This window comes from Apaloderma vittatum, unplaced genomic scaffold (genome assembly GCF_000703405.1).
Source record: "Apaloderma vittatum isolate BGI_N311 unplaced genomic scaffold, ASM70340v1 scaffold14733, whole genome shotgun sequence".
Taxonomy (NCBI): domain Eukaryota; kingdom Metazoa; phylum Chordata; class Aves; order Trogoniformes; family Trogonidae; genus Apaloderma; species Apaloderma vittatum.
The window spans coordinates 58,914-75,259 of NW_009708715.1; the positions used below are offsets into that span (position 1 = coordinate 58,914).

The following is a 16,346-nucleotide window of genomic DNA, read 5'->3' on the forward strand; positions in this document are numbered from 1 at the left end:
TGAAGTAATAGGAATTAGGTACTCAGGCTTCATTTAGACACATGACAAAGCACAGTACTATTGTTGCACGCTGAGAGGACAGTCCCAGAGCAGAACTGTGAGTACTGAAATTGCTACAGTATGGTAGCTGAGCTAACCTCATGTTACTGACTTAGCTCCAACTTGTTGTCTTTTGTTTTAAAGGTCCCTGTTAGTCTAGGGCCCAAGTTCAGCACTGTACAGCACAGTGCTGTATCCACTGGTGGCAGGAAACAACATGTTAAAACACATAGAAACGATCAATGAATTGGTAAATCAAATACTTCTTTCCAGACTCTTAGTATCTGTCTCTGGGTTGCTCCAGTGGACAACCACGAATCATTTTTAAGTAGAGTGGACATTAAATTTGTAATAGAGTTCATCCACAGATTTCATGAGGGTTATGAATTTGGTCCACACAGTTCACTTTTCTTACCTCTAATAGCCCAGACTCTCTTTGTACGTGTTTGTTTTTTTTTTCTTCCTGTGACACTTGCATGACATTTTTGCACCAAACTCTGGAGCCCACCCAGGACCAATTGAAGCTGCAGACCCAGTGGGCACCTCTGGCATCTGCCCTCCTTGTCCACTTCCAGCAAGCCCAAACAACCAGGCACTCCTTCACCCTGCTTGCACCCTTCATGGAGTTCTTTACACCCACAATTGGTGCACAGTTGTCAGTCTTCCAGTACTTTGGAGCTTTGCTTCTGTGAAGAGGAAGAGCTTGCTGTCCCTGGCTGTGCAACACAGGCAGCCCGGGCACCCCGCTGCAACGTAACACCGGCAGCACTCCACAAAGCCTCAGAGCACCAGGGGAAATGCAGAGCTCTCAGGAACACTTTCTGCATATGGCAAAAAGGTAACTGGTGGCTTCAGAAGTAGAGGCAAGTAACAGTGGTATCATAGGGCTAAATAGTCAGCCCTGTAAGACCTTTTTTTAATGGCAAAAATCAATAGGTTATAGATCAATAGAAGTTTTCTGTATAAAAATATTTTTTCTTTAAACAGGAAGTTTAGCATTATTCAAACAAATTCTTCTTTTATTTAAAGACATATCTTCATTCCTGGTGAACATTACTGGTCTGTGCCATGTAAAGCCAGAGGACTTTTCTTCTAAGGTATTAGCTATTTTCTCTTGAGGATAACAAATTGATTTCCAACATTAAAAATTTCAAATGAAAGCCCTGAAGTCACTGAAACTGCTTCAGGTGGGTGCCACTGCTGTTTTACCTGGGTAGGAAATCCCTTTCCAAGGCAGCCCTGCCTCTCTCAAAAGAGGCCAGACCATTAAAATCAAGCAGCTGGAGGGAAGCCAAATCATGGCTTCAGGAGAAGGGACACTATGTCAGGGGTTTATTGCTGTTGTAAATCTTTGCAGTTAAGAAAAATCAAACTTCCGAGCACTGAAAAGATCATTTCTTGGAGCTGCGCGGGAGACAGCTGACAAGAGGACAGTGGCTCCAACCTTGCTGGGTGAAGTGTGCCCCTGTATAGAAAGCCCCTGAAACACCCTGCACGGTAACAGGACTTAAGCTGGAGGCTTGAACGCCATGTAAGTCCTTACATGAGACGCCTCTGCCATGGACATATCTTTCTTTCCTGAAGCTGAAGTTAATGGGAGCCAGTAAATGCCCAGCTGATTCCAGCAACTGAGATTCTGATGAATAAAATAAAGTTTAAACAAGCTCATGCAGACATTAGAGGTAATGCAGCTGGGAGACACAGACTGCACAGGCACTAGCCAGAAGGCTGGGATTTGGACATCAGATCAGCCAGCTCTGTGCTGCTGGCTGCCACAGCGTTTAAAATAATTGTAGTTCTCTAGAGAGAGTATATAGATAAACTCTGTCCTATGTTAATGCACCGTCATATAGAGTTGTTTATAGGCAGTACTTAGTGCTTAAGTGTGTATTTAAACACACTGCTGAATATCAGTGTGATTAATACTTTGCTGAATTTGAGATATGATACGAACACATTTTTCTGCTGTTGTAATTTTTCATTATATACGCTTAGAAGCTGGTCATAAGGATTTTCCTTCAGTTCTGCATCCAGCAAATGAGTTAATTTGCGAGTCAAATTCTGCCTTAGTTATGCCTGCACAATGCCTTTCACATGCATGAGGGCAGAAGACTGCTCCGTGACCTTTAATTGGACTTCTTTTTTTGTTAGTCTTTAATGATTCATCAAGGAAAAAAAAAATCTGATTTCTTCTTTCTGATCTGACAGCTCTTTTGACACTCCTTTCATGTCATTTCAATCAGAAAAGTATCTTCTACATATGGTATATATGTCTGTAAGGCTGTGCACATATAGCAGCTGTAATTCTTGACCCGCAAGCAAGCAGCTACTGGTGAGTACAGGTCAGAGCCATACTCTTGTTCTTCTGCATGTAAAACTGGGGGGGAGGGAGGGGAAGAGAAGAAACGTGGCTCTTACATTACTTATCACTGTAATTCTGTTTAAGTCTATTTTAATGTTTTCTAATAACATAATTTGCCAAGCCTCCCCACCTGAAAGCAACTTTAAGTGCATCTCTCTCAATTTTTCCTTTTTTACTTAACCCAGAGGAGTGTTTACCATCTCCTAGTTTCAAGTTTTGGAGTCAAACCCTTCATTTTTTCTTTTTCTTTTTTTTTTTAAATAATCAGAACTCAAAACACTGGCCTACCTGTATACGTTAAGGTTCTGGTATTGTCGTCACTGCAAAACTGTCACCTCACTTGCATTTATCTCTTTTTTACTCACAAGGAAAGAAGCATGATTTAATAGTTGTATCAGTAGCCATCTCAGGGTGAAGACTTTCTTTCACCCTGAATTAAAGCTAAATTCTGTGCATTAAATACATTATCTACTTGTAACAAAATGGGAAATTTAAAAATTATATGGTCACAGATAGTTTGGTACTGAAAATGACTGGCTCACATCGGCCACTGGAAAGTGGTGTTTGCGGAGCTCAGTGAGTGTCTGGGTTGGCTTACTCAGGTCCATGCATAACAGACATGGAAAAGACGACAATTCCCTTTCCCTGTCTCTTTCACCAGTCCCCGAGAAACCTGAATGGGGTTTTCTCATGCCAAACGTCTGGGGTGCTGGGCTCGCTCCCATGCCCCAGCCCTGCTGCACAGTCCAAGTGGATGCAGGTTAGCTTGGGGCACCGCAGTTGGAAATCAGCCACCTCTTCATGCCAAAAATACAGCCCGGCTTACTCCATACACTGCTCCACCCCACGTCTGGCTTTTGCAGCTCGTCACTGGGACCATCTGCTTAGGTCTTGTAATCTCGTGACACGACTTACTTAGCTCAACACCTTGGTGTCCTGTTCTAAGGAGCCAGCTGGGGAAGGCTGTGATGGCACCTCCCGCCCCTTCATGCACAACAGCTTCAGGTAACTCACAGGAGCAGCAGGAGCCTGAGGGCAGAGCTGGGGGAGCCCCAGGGAGAGGACCAGAGGCATCAGGCACCACGTGTGGAGGGTGGGTGTGAGGCCCCCACCAGCAGAGCTGCAAGCGGAGCAGGGATCCCCAGGAGCCAAGCCAAGGCCCTCAGCAAGGCAGTGCAGTCATTCTCCCACACAGCTCTCAGAGGTCTCAAAGTCGCCCCTTTTTTTTACCGCTGGGGGTGATCTATTCACAAGCAGAGGGGGCACAGTGATGGGGCAAGGCAGGCAGCTCATACTACAGCTGCCTTTGCTGCTCCTGCAAGGCAAATACTAGAGGCCATTGCTTGTCTAGATTGATGGGAAGCCATATGTTAAAGCAATTAATTCATTTGCCCTAAAACATTGAGGCCGGGCCAGGATTTGTACCTCTCTTAGCGCTCAGTCTGATCTTAAGCAATGGGATTTCCACCATATCCCATGGGAGATTATTCCACAACCTAATAGATCTCAATGTCAGGAAGTTTTTCCCTGATATTCAGCCATAATTCATATCCATGAATTATGAGCTACTGTCGACATCACACCCATTGAGGCATTCCTAGAGCCTGCTTCATTTAAAATTATATGCTCTAGTTATGCAGGGTTTCTGTGTACTAGGGCAAAATGCTTTTTCTGCAGGTTAATTCATTACTATTCAATTTGTTAACACTTTTTTTCTCGGTGTGTACAGTCATTCTGCAGTTGCATACTCTACAGTAGCACAATCTCCATTTGGGAGTAGAATCACGATATATAAATATGACAAAACAACACACCAAAACCCATCCCCCATAAAGATGTATTAGTCTGTTCCTGCAGATACTCCAGCATTCAGTTAAATGAAAGCAGGAGCTCACACAACCCCTGGTATGAGACACAAAGCTTAGAAAAGATCCTCTGAAGTCCGTAATAAATTTTATTTCTCTCTTAAACAGAGGGAAGTTACAGGAGTTGCAAGGAGAGTACGGAAGGGGAAAGTGATGAGGAAGGAAAGGGAGAAAGGAACTTAAGCTGTGAGAAAATAGAGAAGATTGAGAACTTCCTATGAACGAGCCAGCACAACACAGTAAGGACGTACAACAGCAAATCAAGCTGAGGATGCAAAATGTGCACCTCCTGACATTAATACCACTTATGAAACTGAGAAAGCTAAGGCAGGCTTCTGAAACCTGTATTGCAAATAATTGTGCAGAGGACATTTCTTGGAAGGAAACTGCCTTTTGTTTTAGGAATGTTTGAGAGGAGAGAATTTATAAACCAAGTGTCAATTTCTCAAAAAAGTCTGAGGATTTATACGAAAATTTTTATGACTACATTTTGCCCATCTAGCAGCACTTTGCCATCCTGCTTGCAACCCATTTGTACATAAATAAAACATCACGTTAGATACTAAAAAAAGGAATGCTTTCTAAAGTAAGCAACTACAAACACACCGGAGTTCATTTTGGTCTCCATACATGCCTGGCTCCCATTAATGCTACATAAATCCCAGAGCAGCTAAACAAGAATAAACACATAAATTTTACCTGAAATCATCTAAGAAACAGAAAGCTATGTTTGCGGCAACCACTAAATTCCCACAATGCCACAACAATTTTGCATGGAAGTTATTCCAGATGGCTGATATTTCAGACAGTGGCCAAATAGTATTGAGGCAACTACACAAACAGAATTTGTGCCACAAGAGACCAAGTGGTCTGGAAGTGGGAATTGGAAGGAAAGAGTTGTTCAAGCTCCTCAGCAGTTGCAGATACAGAAAAGGGACAAAGAAGCAGTGCTCTGCATTAGTCTTGTTTCATCCTTTTATGCTATAGTTAACTAATGAAAAGTACCTGCTAATTAAGAGAAGGAGCTGTGAGTTGCATTTCCTCTTGTGCCAAGGAAGGCCCTCCAGCCTATTTGCTGTCTGGGAAAATTACTTTGAAAGGAAATTTCACTCTGTTTCTCTCGGCCTATGAAATAATTCATGCATGTCAGCTGTTGCCCTTTGTCTTTGGGGGTTTCTTTACTGGGAAGACTTAACACCAACTGGTTACAGGAAGGCCTTGCTTGTGATTGTTAGACCTGTTGTGGCTGGCAGCTGCCATGCTCCTGGACACATGGCTGCATAGGGCATGGCTGTAAATTTTAGTGGTAGACCTAGCATTGGTAGGTTAAAGGTTGGACTCCATGATCTTAAAGGTCTTTCCAACCTAAACAATCCTATGATTCTGTGACAATATTTCTTTTCACTAGAAATTATGTGACTTTACTGAAATCTGTTTCTAGCCAGGTAACACAATTGCTTTGGACAGAGGACAGGACAACGCAGCTCCCAGTTTCTGGGATGCCCACTGGTGAAGATGACCTGAAATATTGCAGATCCTTTAGGACTGTGTTAAGCCCAAGTATCTATATGTTGTTTCTCATCTGGGTTTATCACTGAAGTCATGGCAACTTGTTAGTCAGGACTGCGTGGTTTCCTTTCAAAACTGGGCAAAACTGGCTTTGGTGGAGCTGTGAAATTGGGTGATTAGGGCACTTGTGAGCAATTCCTAAGTTAAAAAATTGTACTCTAACTTGAGCAAAGCAGGGACTCAAATCTCAACTGCCTGCCTCTACCCCACCCCACAGCAGTCACTGAGATGAGAAGGGACATTCTGATTCAGCACTGGTTTTGCAAAAACATTTGGAGGAATTTATTTTCATATTGCCTTGGAACAAAGCTGTAGAAGTTGCTGCAAAATGGAATGGTGACCTCAAGCCATCTGTAAAGATACTTACGTTGAAAGATAACGTAGAAAAAGGTAAGTTCTGTGATCCTGGAAGGTTTTGAGTCAAAGGTTTTGATGTATTTGCAAGGATACAGCAAGAACTGGAACCTCCAGGAACCAGCAGCTTTCTAAGATGTCTCTGCAGAAGCCTGACACCAGCATCTGCAGTGGAAATGACATAGACCATCCAAAAACGCAACTGTCTTACACCTGCCGCCTTCTTACTTGGGGCCACCAACTACTCAGCTCGGCGCTGTCTTGGTGCCCTGCCTAAGAATGTCTTGGAACAGGGCTGTGCCTTCTCCTCTCGTCCCCTGCAGCTTTTGAACCACAAACAGTCCTGGCTGAAAAGAGCCAGGGAACAGGACATTTGGGTTACCCTCCAGCACTCTACCTGAAAGTAATTGTTTGCTGGTGAAGTTTCTGAGGATGAAGGTGAGTAAAATCAGGCACCTTTGTATATGCAGAAAAAAACCCCCAAAGAGCCTGGTTTCCCGAGAAGCAAGTGTTCACAAGTCCATAACAAAAAGCAGAAAGTAGCCAAGAGAAGCTCAAAAACTATTGAGGGCTTCAGCACAAACAAACCGAATGCAGGGGTAAGACCGGACGTTTCAAAGACATACCACAGCAAGATATGAAGGGACTGGGAATACAGGAAGAGAACTCTATCCAGAATCATAGATTCATAGAATCATAAAGGTTGGGAAGGACCTTAAGGTCATCAAGTCCAACCTACAGCCCTACACCACCACTAACATTAAACCACGTCATGAAGTGCCACATCCAGCTGTTTTTTAAACACATCCAGGGATGGTGACTCCACCACCTCTCTCAGCAACCCATTCCAATGCTTCACCAGCCTTTCAGTGAAGAAGTTTTTCCTAATATCCAAGCTACAATACATCACACTTACAAGAGGGGAATATGCAGAACAATCTGCTTTATAAATAAACAGTCTCAACTGAAATCATAAAGAAAAGTGAATTATTTAATTACACTAGCCCTTCATTCTCCAAGGTGAAGTGTTGCTTGGGCAAGCCAGGCACAAAGTCCAGAGGTCATTACAAAAGGTACACATGGTTAAGTAACACCTGTCCAAAAAGAAGATAACAGCATTGTAATCACAAAGAAAAATGGACAAAAAAGAGAGTTGCTATTTCTTGGAAGTTATCTCAAATGGTAGTGCAAAAGAAAACAGTACTTAAGGCACAAATACAGCATTCATTGTGAAAATATGATACATTTTCACTCATTCATGGAGCTCTGTCTTGCTTTTAGATACACAGGCATGCACCATTAATGCACTTGTGTGGCTGAATTTTCATGCATCATCCTCAGAATAGGAGTTGTGGCTAACATCCAGTATGTCATGTGCAAAAAATACTTTTCCCTTTATCTCTGTTTCTCTCTTCTATATTCTCACTCCCCTGCATGTGTAAAGCACGTGCCTTACTGGCAATGTGTCTGATCAGATCGAATAAATCTCCTAAATCCAGTCAACTTTTCTGTGTATGAATCTCTTCTTTTGTGACTGTGTTTTCCTAGGTTTGAACCCTCTAAAAGAGAACCATAGAATCACAGAATGGCCTAGGCTGGAAGGGACCTTAGAGATCATTTAATCCAACCTCCCTGTCATGGGCAGGGATGCCTCTCAACTGGATCAGGCAACACATGGGGACCGAACGGGGATCGAGCTCACAGCCCTGGTGTTATCAGCACCACCCTCTAACCGACTGAGCTAACCGGCAACCCCCTAGGAGGCTAAATACAAGAAGGAATTTACGTTTAAAACTAGCTTTTAATGCAATCTGCACATATATTTAAGAAGGATACATATGATCATGTGACTACACGTTCACGTACAACTTCTACATACATCTACCACTTTATTAAATCTGCCTAGAGGATAGTATCAAGACTTCTGCCTTAGCAATATGTTAATGCTTGCTCAAGCTTTTCAGCACAGCACTGAAATCATCCTTGACGCAGCAATGGAACAGTAGCTGCAGCATCCCTCACTGTTGGAAAAATGGAGTAAAAAAGATGAAATTTACCAAGGCTGCCAAGAAATGTTCATCTAGACATATTTTTGATTAACGTAAGTGTGCGCAATTCTCACAACCGACTAAAAAAAGGGAGAATTGTAACTGACATATGTCAAGAGAATAAACCTGTCCATCTGACTTGACTCACTTTTTAGAAAATATCACTTCTTTTATTCAGTTACCAATTGACTGGAGGTAAATTTGTTTCTAACACACTATCATTCTTCTAAAAAGTAAAAGCTCTACAGTGGATGAATTTATTTACTCAGAAGATGTAACATTTCGAAAGGCACAATATGTGCTAGGCATCTAGTGCTACTTAAACTGACATCTACCTCTTTGAAAATTTCTCCCAAAGAACCTCTGATGTGAGCATATAAATCATACTGTCTTGTAAGTAACTAACTTGGAAAAGAGAAAACTGAATAAAGCTTTCCAGTCCCTGAAGGACCACAAATTTCTTTGCGACTCTGAAGTCGTTTCAGAAAAAACAGAGGAACAGGACTTCTGTCATTAATTTGCCCAGGAAGGACAAAGTCCCACTCTGTGCAGGAAAGGCTGACACAATTGACCATCACAGAATTGCCAAAGAAAGTAGTAGAGAAAGAAACGCAACATATTCCAGCAGAAACGATGTAGGTTTGGGGGTGAAGTGACCCAGTTCTCGGATGCCGACTACGACATGAAGAAAACCATTCCACTTTCCTCTTACTTGACTCCCCTGTGAGTAAAATGCATATATAATGATGCTGAAAGGGTTTCTAGAAACTCCAGTATGCTCCAAGCGCTAGCTGACACTCAGAGTGTTGCTACTGAAGACAGAAGACCTCTGTACACGAGGCCGGGCTGTTAAAAACATATTCAAGGGAAATTTAAAAAGTAAAAATGACAGAAATAAAAAGTCATTGTATTCAGACCAGACTACCTGCAGTGCACATTGCCTCATGTGAAAATGAAAGCACAGCCAACCTGGGGAAGGAAAGAGAAAGTGGACCGCCTCTATCAGAGCACTGAGGATGAAAAGGTTACCAGCTGCTCGTTCTGATCAGCGAGTCAGAGGAAGACAAATAAATGACAATTCTTTGATACTGTGTGATTGGTGCTGGCATGAAAGAATGAGATGGAGAGGAAAAATGTACCTAGCAAATGGCAGGAATGTCAAGACAACTAAAATAATAGTAAAGGATAAATAGGAAAAGTAGTAACCAGAAATTGGGTGCTCATCATCCTGACTAAACTCTCCAGTCCAGTGACCTCCTGGGTATTGCCCTGTCTTTTCTATCCAAATATACTGCCTGTGTTATCCTTTTCATTGGACAACAACATTGGCTTCTATGTTGGATTAAAATCCAAACCTAGTGGAATACCCAAGCAAAAATGCATTATTGCCCATACACGTATTTGCCACTATTCTGACACTCACGGGACTTTCTCGATGGTTTACGCAGATGATGTAGTTAGCTAGGAAGGTTAAGGAATTTTACACTTAGCATCTTAATGAAAAAAAAGTACCAATATGAAAGAAAGAACTGCTGCAGTTGCAGCTTCACATGGATGGAACGTGCCATGTAAGAGTTCAGTAATGCTTCCAATATTTTACCCTTTTGTGCTTTAGAAAAAAAGAAGAATTTTTGCATTGAAAGGAGGATTCGCTGTATACCTAGAAAACTGTAAGACACAATTTCTCTCCTATTCATTGCTTCTAATCAGACAGATGGATACATTGCTATGGAAAAAATACAAAAAAACCCCAACTTAAAACAATGACTGCATCATTTTTATTTATTTCTTGCATTCTCTGTTCACGTAGCAAGAAATTTAATTCCAGTTGGATCAGTCTCAGTGATATTTTTTTCCTTTCATTTAATATATCTTTTAAATGCTTAGAGGCATTATGACAGAAAAGCATGTATTTTTTGCCCTGGTTTATACCGATCATCTTTACCATTACAACAAGACAAAAGCATTAAAGTAAAATTAATCATGTCAAAAGATTTTAGCAAAAAACAAGGGAGACCATGCATAAAGCATCGCTTTGTCTAGTGTGAAGTCACGCTCTGATTAAAAACATATAATGAAAGTGAAAGTAATACATCATTGCCTTAGCAGTAGGGTTTTTGGGAGAGCTATACAATTCTGAACACACAAAATCTTTATAGGCTCTGGATTTTGAAACCTATAATTTTTACAGAATAATCCTAACAAACAAAAAAATGTTTCACTTCCTTAAAGTTTAATTAATCTTAAATGTTGCAGTTAAAACAACCAACCAAAGGAGTTCTAGGATTAAACAAGGACTCCTTGCAGGACCATAGATGGTAATTAAAACTGAAGCAGTGGCTGCTTTTGAGCAGTGAGGCATGAGGTGGTGACACTGAGACCCCCCCAATGTCCATCATCCAGTAAGTAGTTATGGAGACTGCAAAACATCACAGAATAATGAAACTCCATTAATAAGCAGAATTTCTGCTGTTACTAGGGACTGTCAAGCACTCTTCAGCTATTCGGTTTGTGTCACTGGGCAGTGGTAGCCTGTTGCTGCTACGTGACACAGGTAGTACCCAGTTAAAAAATGAACTGGTGTTCGTGCACATGTAGGCAAGCCCAAAAAGAAACCATGCAGTGAAGATGTTTGCTAGACTTTGCCACACAGCCTATAAAAGCCTCTACTTTGCTTGGGCACAGCTGCACAATAAGTAGTGTTTCAAATTAAACAGCAACATGCATATTGTGAACCTCAGATTAGGATTGTGCCCCTACCAAACAAAATAAGGTGGCAGAAAATGTTTGTAAAATGCCACTTACCTTCACTTTTTTTCCCCCCTTCCTTTATTCTGTCTCTATTCTTTATTGCCAACATAGAGGAAATAACTCTCCAAGTAACACCAGATAGGAAAAATACACAGTAATACTAGACTGTGAAGAATCTACTGATGCCTTGAGCCATAGCATTCTTGCCTATAGATGATGACATTAGAATTTGGAAATGGGTGCATGCTTCTCCTCCTCTTCTGGATCTGTGAACAAGGCGAGTTGCTTTCCTGATACCTTTAGAATTATTCCCATTAGTACTGATGCATTTGGTGCTTTGGGTAGCCAGGCAGAGAGAGGTGGGCACTATTCCCTGCCAATAGACCTAGACTCGTCGCGGGAACAAAATGAGATTGCTACTCTGCTGAGCTGTCATACTCAACAGCTTGTGCTGTTCCACCTGCAACCATCTTCATAGTTCCAACTGCAGCACCATGGCCTACATGGAGTCAGTGGTTTCTGGTGGTTGATCTTCTCCTGTTCCTCACACAAGGCAGGACACAGGGCCCCAAGCAACTGAGTGCCTGCAACAGCCATCCTTCAGGCTGAGAAGGAAAAAGGCAACAGGCAAGTGGCTCCCTCTCCAGGGAGACTGCAGGCCCTGCTGAGTAACTCCTGAGGTTCCTCTCAGTGGAGGGTGAAAAGAGGAGAAGGTTTGATCTCCTCTCAGCCATCTCCTTCTCAATGGCCCTGCCACTGCACCCAGGACCGTTCACAAGCTTCTTTCCCACCTTTCCTACCCTCAAATGCCACTAGTACTGAAAGCAGAAAATGAGTATTGTACGTGGGTTTGGAGGAGGGAAAGGTGAATTTCTCTGCACATTTATACTGGATCAGTAGTTTCTAAGTGCAAAACTTGGATTTTCTTGATGTGTGGGGGAGTCTATCAGAGGGCAGAAGGTTAAAGAAAAGATTTTGTAAACGTTTGCTAGTACAGGAGGAAATCAAATATGCCTAAAGCAACAAGACAGGACACCCTCAAATACCAGACTAGATTCTTCCCATCACAGAACCTCATGAGCAGAACATGGACTTTGTTCTGTCCCTGTTCACTATTGAGCAAACTCTTCATTTGCATTGACGAATCGGGGGTGAACTGCACCCACAGGACTGACAACACTGGCTAAACAAGTGAAAACAAAACAGAAAAGAAAATCTTCCTCCTTCACTGCTGATTCTACATCTCTAGTAAGAATAAAAAGGCCAATTATTTTCCAAAACAGTGGACTGAGAGAGAAGTAAAAGGGTACAGGAGGGAAATAAATGTACTTCTTCTTACATTGTAGAAAGTACATGAAAAATAAAGATAGTACAATGTCCTTACATTCCCACACACCTTAAATGTCATAGTACATTGATACACCACCATGACTGCACTGAACTATCACCACGTTATAAGGTGGTTAGCTTGCGGTCTTCCCTAAAACTGCTCAGTCACAGCTCTTCCAAGTCTTCATGCTCCTACGCTGTACAGCACTTTAGTGTTTTATAGAAAGGACAGGACAAAAAGTTCTACTCCAACTTGTTTCCACTTCCTATCCTCTCTTATATTAAGCTAGAAAATAAAGCAGGGAAAACTTGAAACCCTTATTTCAACTTTAAAAAAAATATTATTGCTATCATTTGGTGAGTAGTAACGATATTTGCTGAGAAATCACGCTTGTTAACAACCAGCCTTTTTCAGCATGAAAAGACAAGCATTCTGCTCGGTGTTCCTTCAACAGTGGTCCAGGCCAAGAGGGCATCCTTTTCTAGCAGGTTTTGTGAGAACAGGATTACTCATGTCAGGGGGGAGGGGAGTGAATTTGAGTATGAGCTAGCTAGGACTGTAACAGATGTGTTACCTTTCAACTACAGCAGAGAGGGTTACATGCACTAACCAGAATAAAAAAAGAATTTCTGTTTACTATTTGTTAGCGGCAACACCGAAAAGATTATATTTTTTTGATAAAATTACATAACATTATTCAGAAACATCTCTCAACAGCATGATAGATGGTATTATTCAAATACTAGGGACAGACTTTTAACCAGAGCATTTAAATATCATGCCTCTGGGTCCAGTTTGCCACAGTCTTGGAGACAGCATCACAATACAAGCAATCGATAACTGAGTAAATTTTGTTCTTACACAATCTGAGATCTCTACAGATAGCTAAGATTCAGAATAAAGTTTTTCACTTTAATTCAGTGGAGAGTACAGTTTTTGAAGCAAGAGATCCTCTTCTCCTGCCTCTCCTGATAAGCCACTGGATTAGTCATGACAAATTCAAAAAATGTGAATAATTCTGCCTTACAAAATATTGCTCATTTTTCACTGACTTACCATCTTCAGAATTTTCTTAGAAGTAGAATAAAGAGGTGAGTATCATATCTCATTATTCTGAAAAATGTGAAGCATAGTACATTCACAAGTACAAATGCTGTAGACCTTTTTCTTGTACACAGAACCTTTCGTAATTGCCATTCTTATGCAATACTCCCAGCTATTAGCCCAGGGTGTGTACACTTAACCAGTCTTTATGTTGCAGCACTTCGAGAAAGGTGCCTGAATTTTCCATGGGAAAAAGCAATTTGCAAAGGCATCACTTCAAGTCCTGCATCACAGCAGTGTTTTTAATTCTCTTTGAATTGAACCTGTGCATATAATATTAATGTATATGTATCTCATTAAAGAGCTTTGGATAAGAGATGAAGAACAGAATTCTGTAAAATGTGTTTCACTGGGGAAAAAAAACCACGGGTCTATTAGGAAATCCAGGTTTTACCAGTTGTCCAGTTTCAGAAGTATGGCTTTGATTTATGGATCAAAATTGCTCGTTTATTATTTTATCTATACTGCTTTGGGCAATTTTGACAGTTAAAATTTAGTTTTATTGACCAATGCAGCCAGTTTAGCCACAAGGGGACTAATGCACACACAGCCTGCTGCACTCAAGAAGCTATGATTTGATTCCATAACCAAGTCATACTGGGAATCGCAACCAACATAACAATAAGTTCCAAACCTCGATGCTCGAGGCAAAATACTTACTCTAAAACACAATCAACCTTTAAAACAAGGTAGGAAAGAATTTTGTGATAGGAGCCTCCGTGCACTGTTTATTGTAGCTGGTATATTCCACAGTGCTTCTGTCAGCAATGGATGCAGAGCAGTACAGAGGAAACCTTTCTTTAGTGATTGTGGACAACAGATAAAGCTGGAAGAAGGAAATGAAAATGTACAAGAGAATCAAAGGTGTACTCTAGTGCTATGGCTTACCAGGGATCTGACTGTGAGAAAACTGTCTCCAACATTGCTTTTTTTTTCCTAAGCCAGTTTTTATGCATATGTACATAAATATGCATGTATTCATGTAGCAGTATGAAAGACTTGCAAGTTTACTTAAAAAACTTACTGGAATGATTTTAAGCCAATGTTAATTTAGGCCTATCCTATTATAAAATTAGCATCTTCTGCAATCTCAATTTATTGCTCCATTGTGAAGCCCCTTGTGATACATAAACAAATCTCTGAAGAGAAACAAATCAATAAAGTGTCTAATTTGATTAACCATGTTTTTAAATTCATCAAGACAACTGTACAAAAATAAACCACTTACTTGTCAGTATTTTCCACGTCTTCTTTTCATCATCATAATACTGAACCAAATTGCTGGGTAGCCGGTCAGGTCCGGGAGGCAATCCTCCAACCAGTAACAGCATTTTCTTATTGGAACGAATTCTTCACCCAAAACAAGAGGAAAGATGAACAACCACATTACTGAGGAGTATTTTTAGTGGCAACAAAATCATAACCATCAAAAGAATGTTCACTGCTTGCAGTTTTCTATTTCATTTTTTGTGTTTCTTTCCCCAATCATGTCTCAACAATTTTTTGAACCAAGCAGAAAAATGATCAGAAAAGCTGCATATCTCTCTACTCATAGAATAATAAGCTTCCTTTATGCAATTTGTTAGAGGTTCATTCTAGAACGACCTTTTTCTTATATTATCCCCTTAAATCATCACTCTTTACAGCTGAATACACATGAAATGCTCTGGAGTTGTACTAAGGTTAAGCATTAAAGTTGCATGTCAAAAATCGTATTAGTCAAAATCATTATTATAAGCCATTCTACACTCAAAGAACCTTGAAAAAATTAAGGTTATGCAGAGAGTTTGTGAGCCAACTCTTTAATCACACACTGAACTTCAGATATATAGTTTAGTACAATTAGCAGCACTGGGCTAATGGTTATGGGTTAAATGGTACTTACAAGCACTTTTGTTTGTTTAATTTAGTCCAGGCTCTTGCTTTCGCTCTCCCCCCCGGCTGCCCCCCTTCTCCTTGCTCTCCCCCTGTGCACCACTGGCTATAGCAACACCAATTGGTAAAAATGAGACTGTGATGTTGTTGTGAGCCTCCCCAGAGTGGAGCCCTGCCAATGCTTGCCACTGATCCAGCGGCATGAACCTGCTCAACTGTGCAAAGTCACTCTAATTCCCTCCCTCTGTTTTTCTACCTTCTCCCCCAGGGGGTAACCACTGAAAGGAGTGACTACCCACCCATCAAGAGCTGGCAATTCGCTGCTATTAACCGTGACCGTGATTCCCAATCTGCCTGGCAGTTCTTAAGAACAGGACTGCAATGTCTCATATGCAGTAAAAGCAGTTATCTGCACCCTGGCCTCCAATGCTCCACCTGATGAATGTACGATTTCTTCACAACATTAAGGGATTTAGCACAATTGCAAGTGAAAAGGGGAGGGGAGGCCCAGACCCCCAGATGAGCCCTGATGCTGTAATAGTCACTTCGCATATAATTGAACTTCCATCAGTTATACCAAGCTTGGGTGTGATAACACTGAAACAAAGGTCTATGCTCAAAATGTTCCTGTGAAGTAGGAAGGTGATACAGCCTGGGAAAAAATGCACCAACACACATGACTGCGTGGGGGGACCACACATTTGATGGAAAGCATCCTTGCCAAACACCAAGATTTTTCCAGGCATGCCAACATCACTGTAGCAACCAGTGTGCCAGTCTGCAGCAAATACTCCTGGCCAAGAAAGGTACAGAACTCCACAAACCAAAGCCCATCACCACAACTCCATGTGTTGAGGTCAAACTGCCTCCCAGGAGCTCCAATCTCAGCAGTGCACTCCGGCAGCAAGTGTTTCACCACTGCGGCACATCAGTGACTTAGCTCCAGCTATTGCCTAGAATGAGTGTTGGGGACCCATCAATTCACATTTTACCAGGGCTGCATCCTCTCTTGAGAAGATCAGGCAAAATGAACCAGGTAGTGCCGTAGG

General features: G+C 41.5%; 1 protein-coding gene across 1 annotated transcript in view; it reads right to left on the reverse strand.

The window, feature by feature from the left end:
- The window catches only part of KLHL14 (kelch-like family member 14), a 46,416-nt gene extending 31,646 nt beyond the window's left edge, over window positions 1–14,770 (reverse strand). The window contains exon 1 of the mRNA XM_009866664.1: window positions 14,651–14,770. Within this exon, the coding sequence (XP_009864966.1) occupies window positions 14,651–14,753 (103 nt within the window). The 5' untranslated portion in view covers window positions 14,754–14,770. The remainder of the gene's footprint in view (window positions 1–14,650) is intronic.
- Between the last annotated feature and the right edge of the window lie 1,576 nt (window positions 14,771–16,346).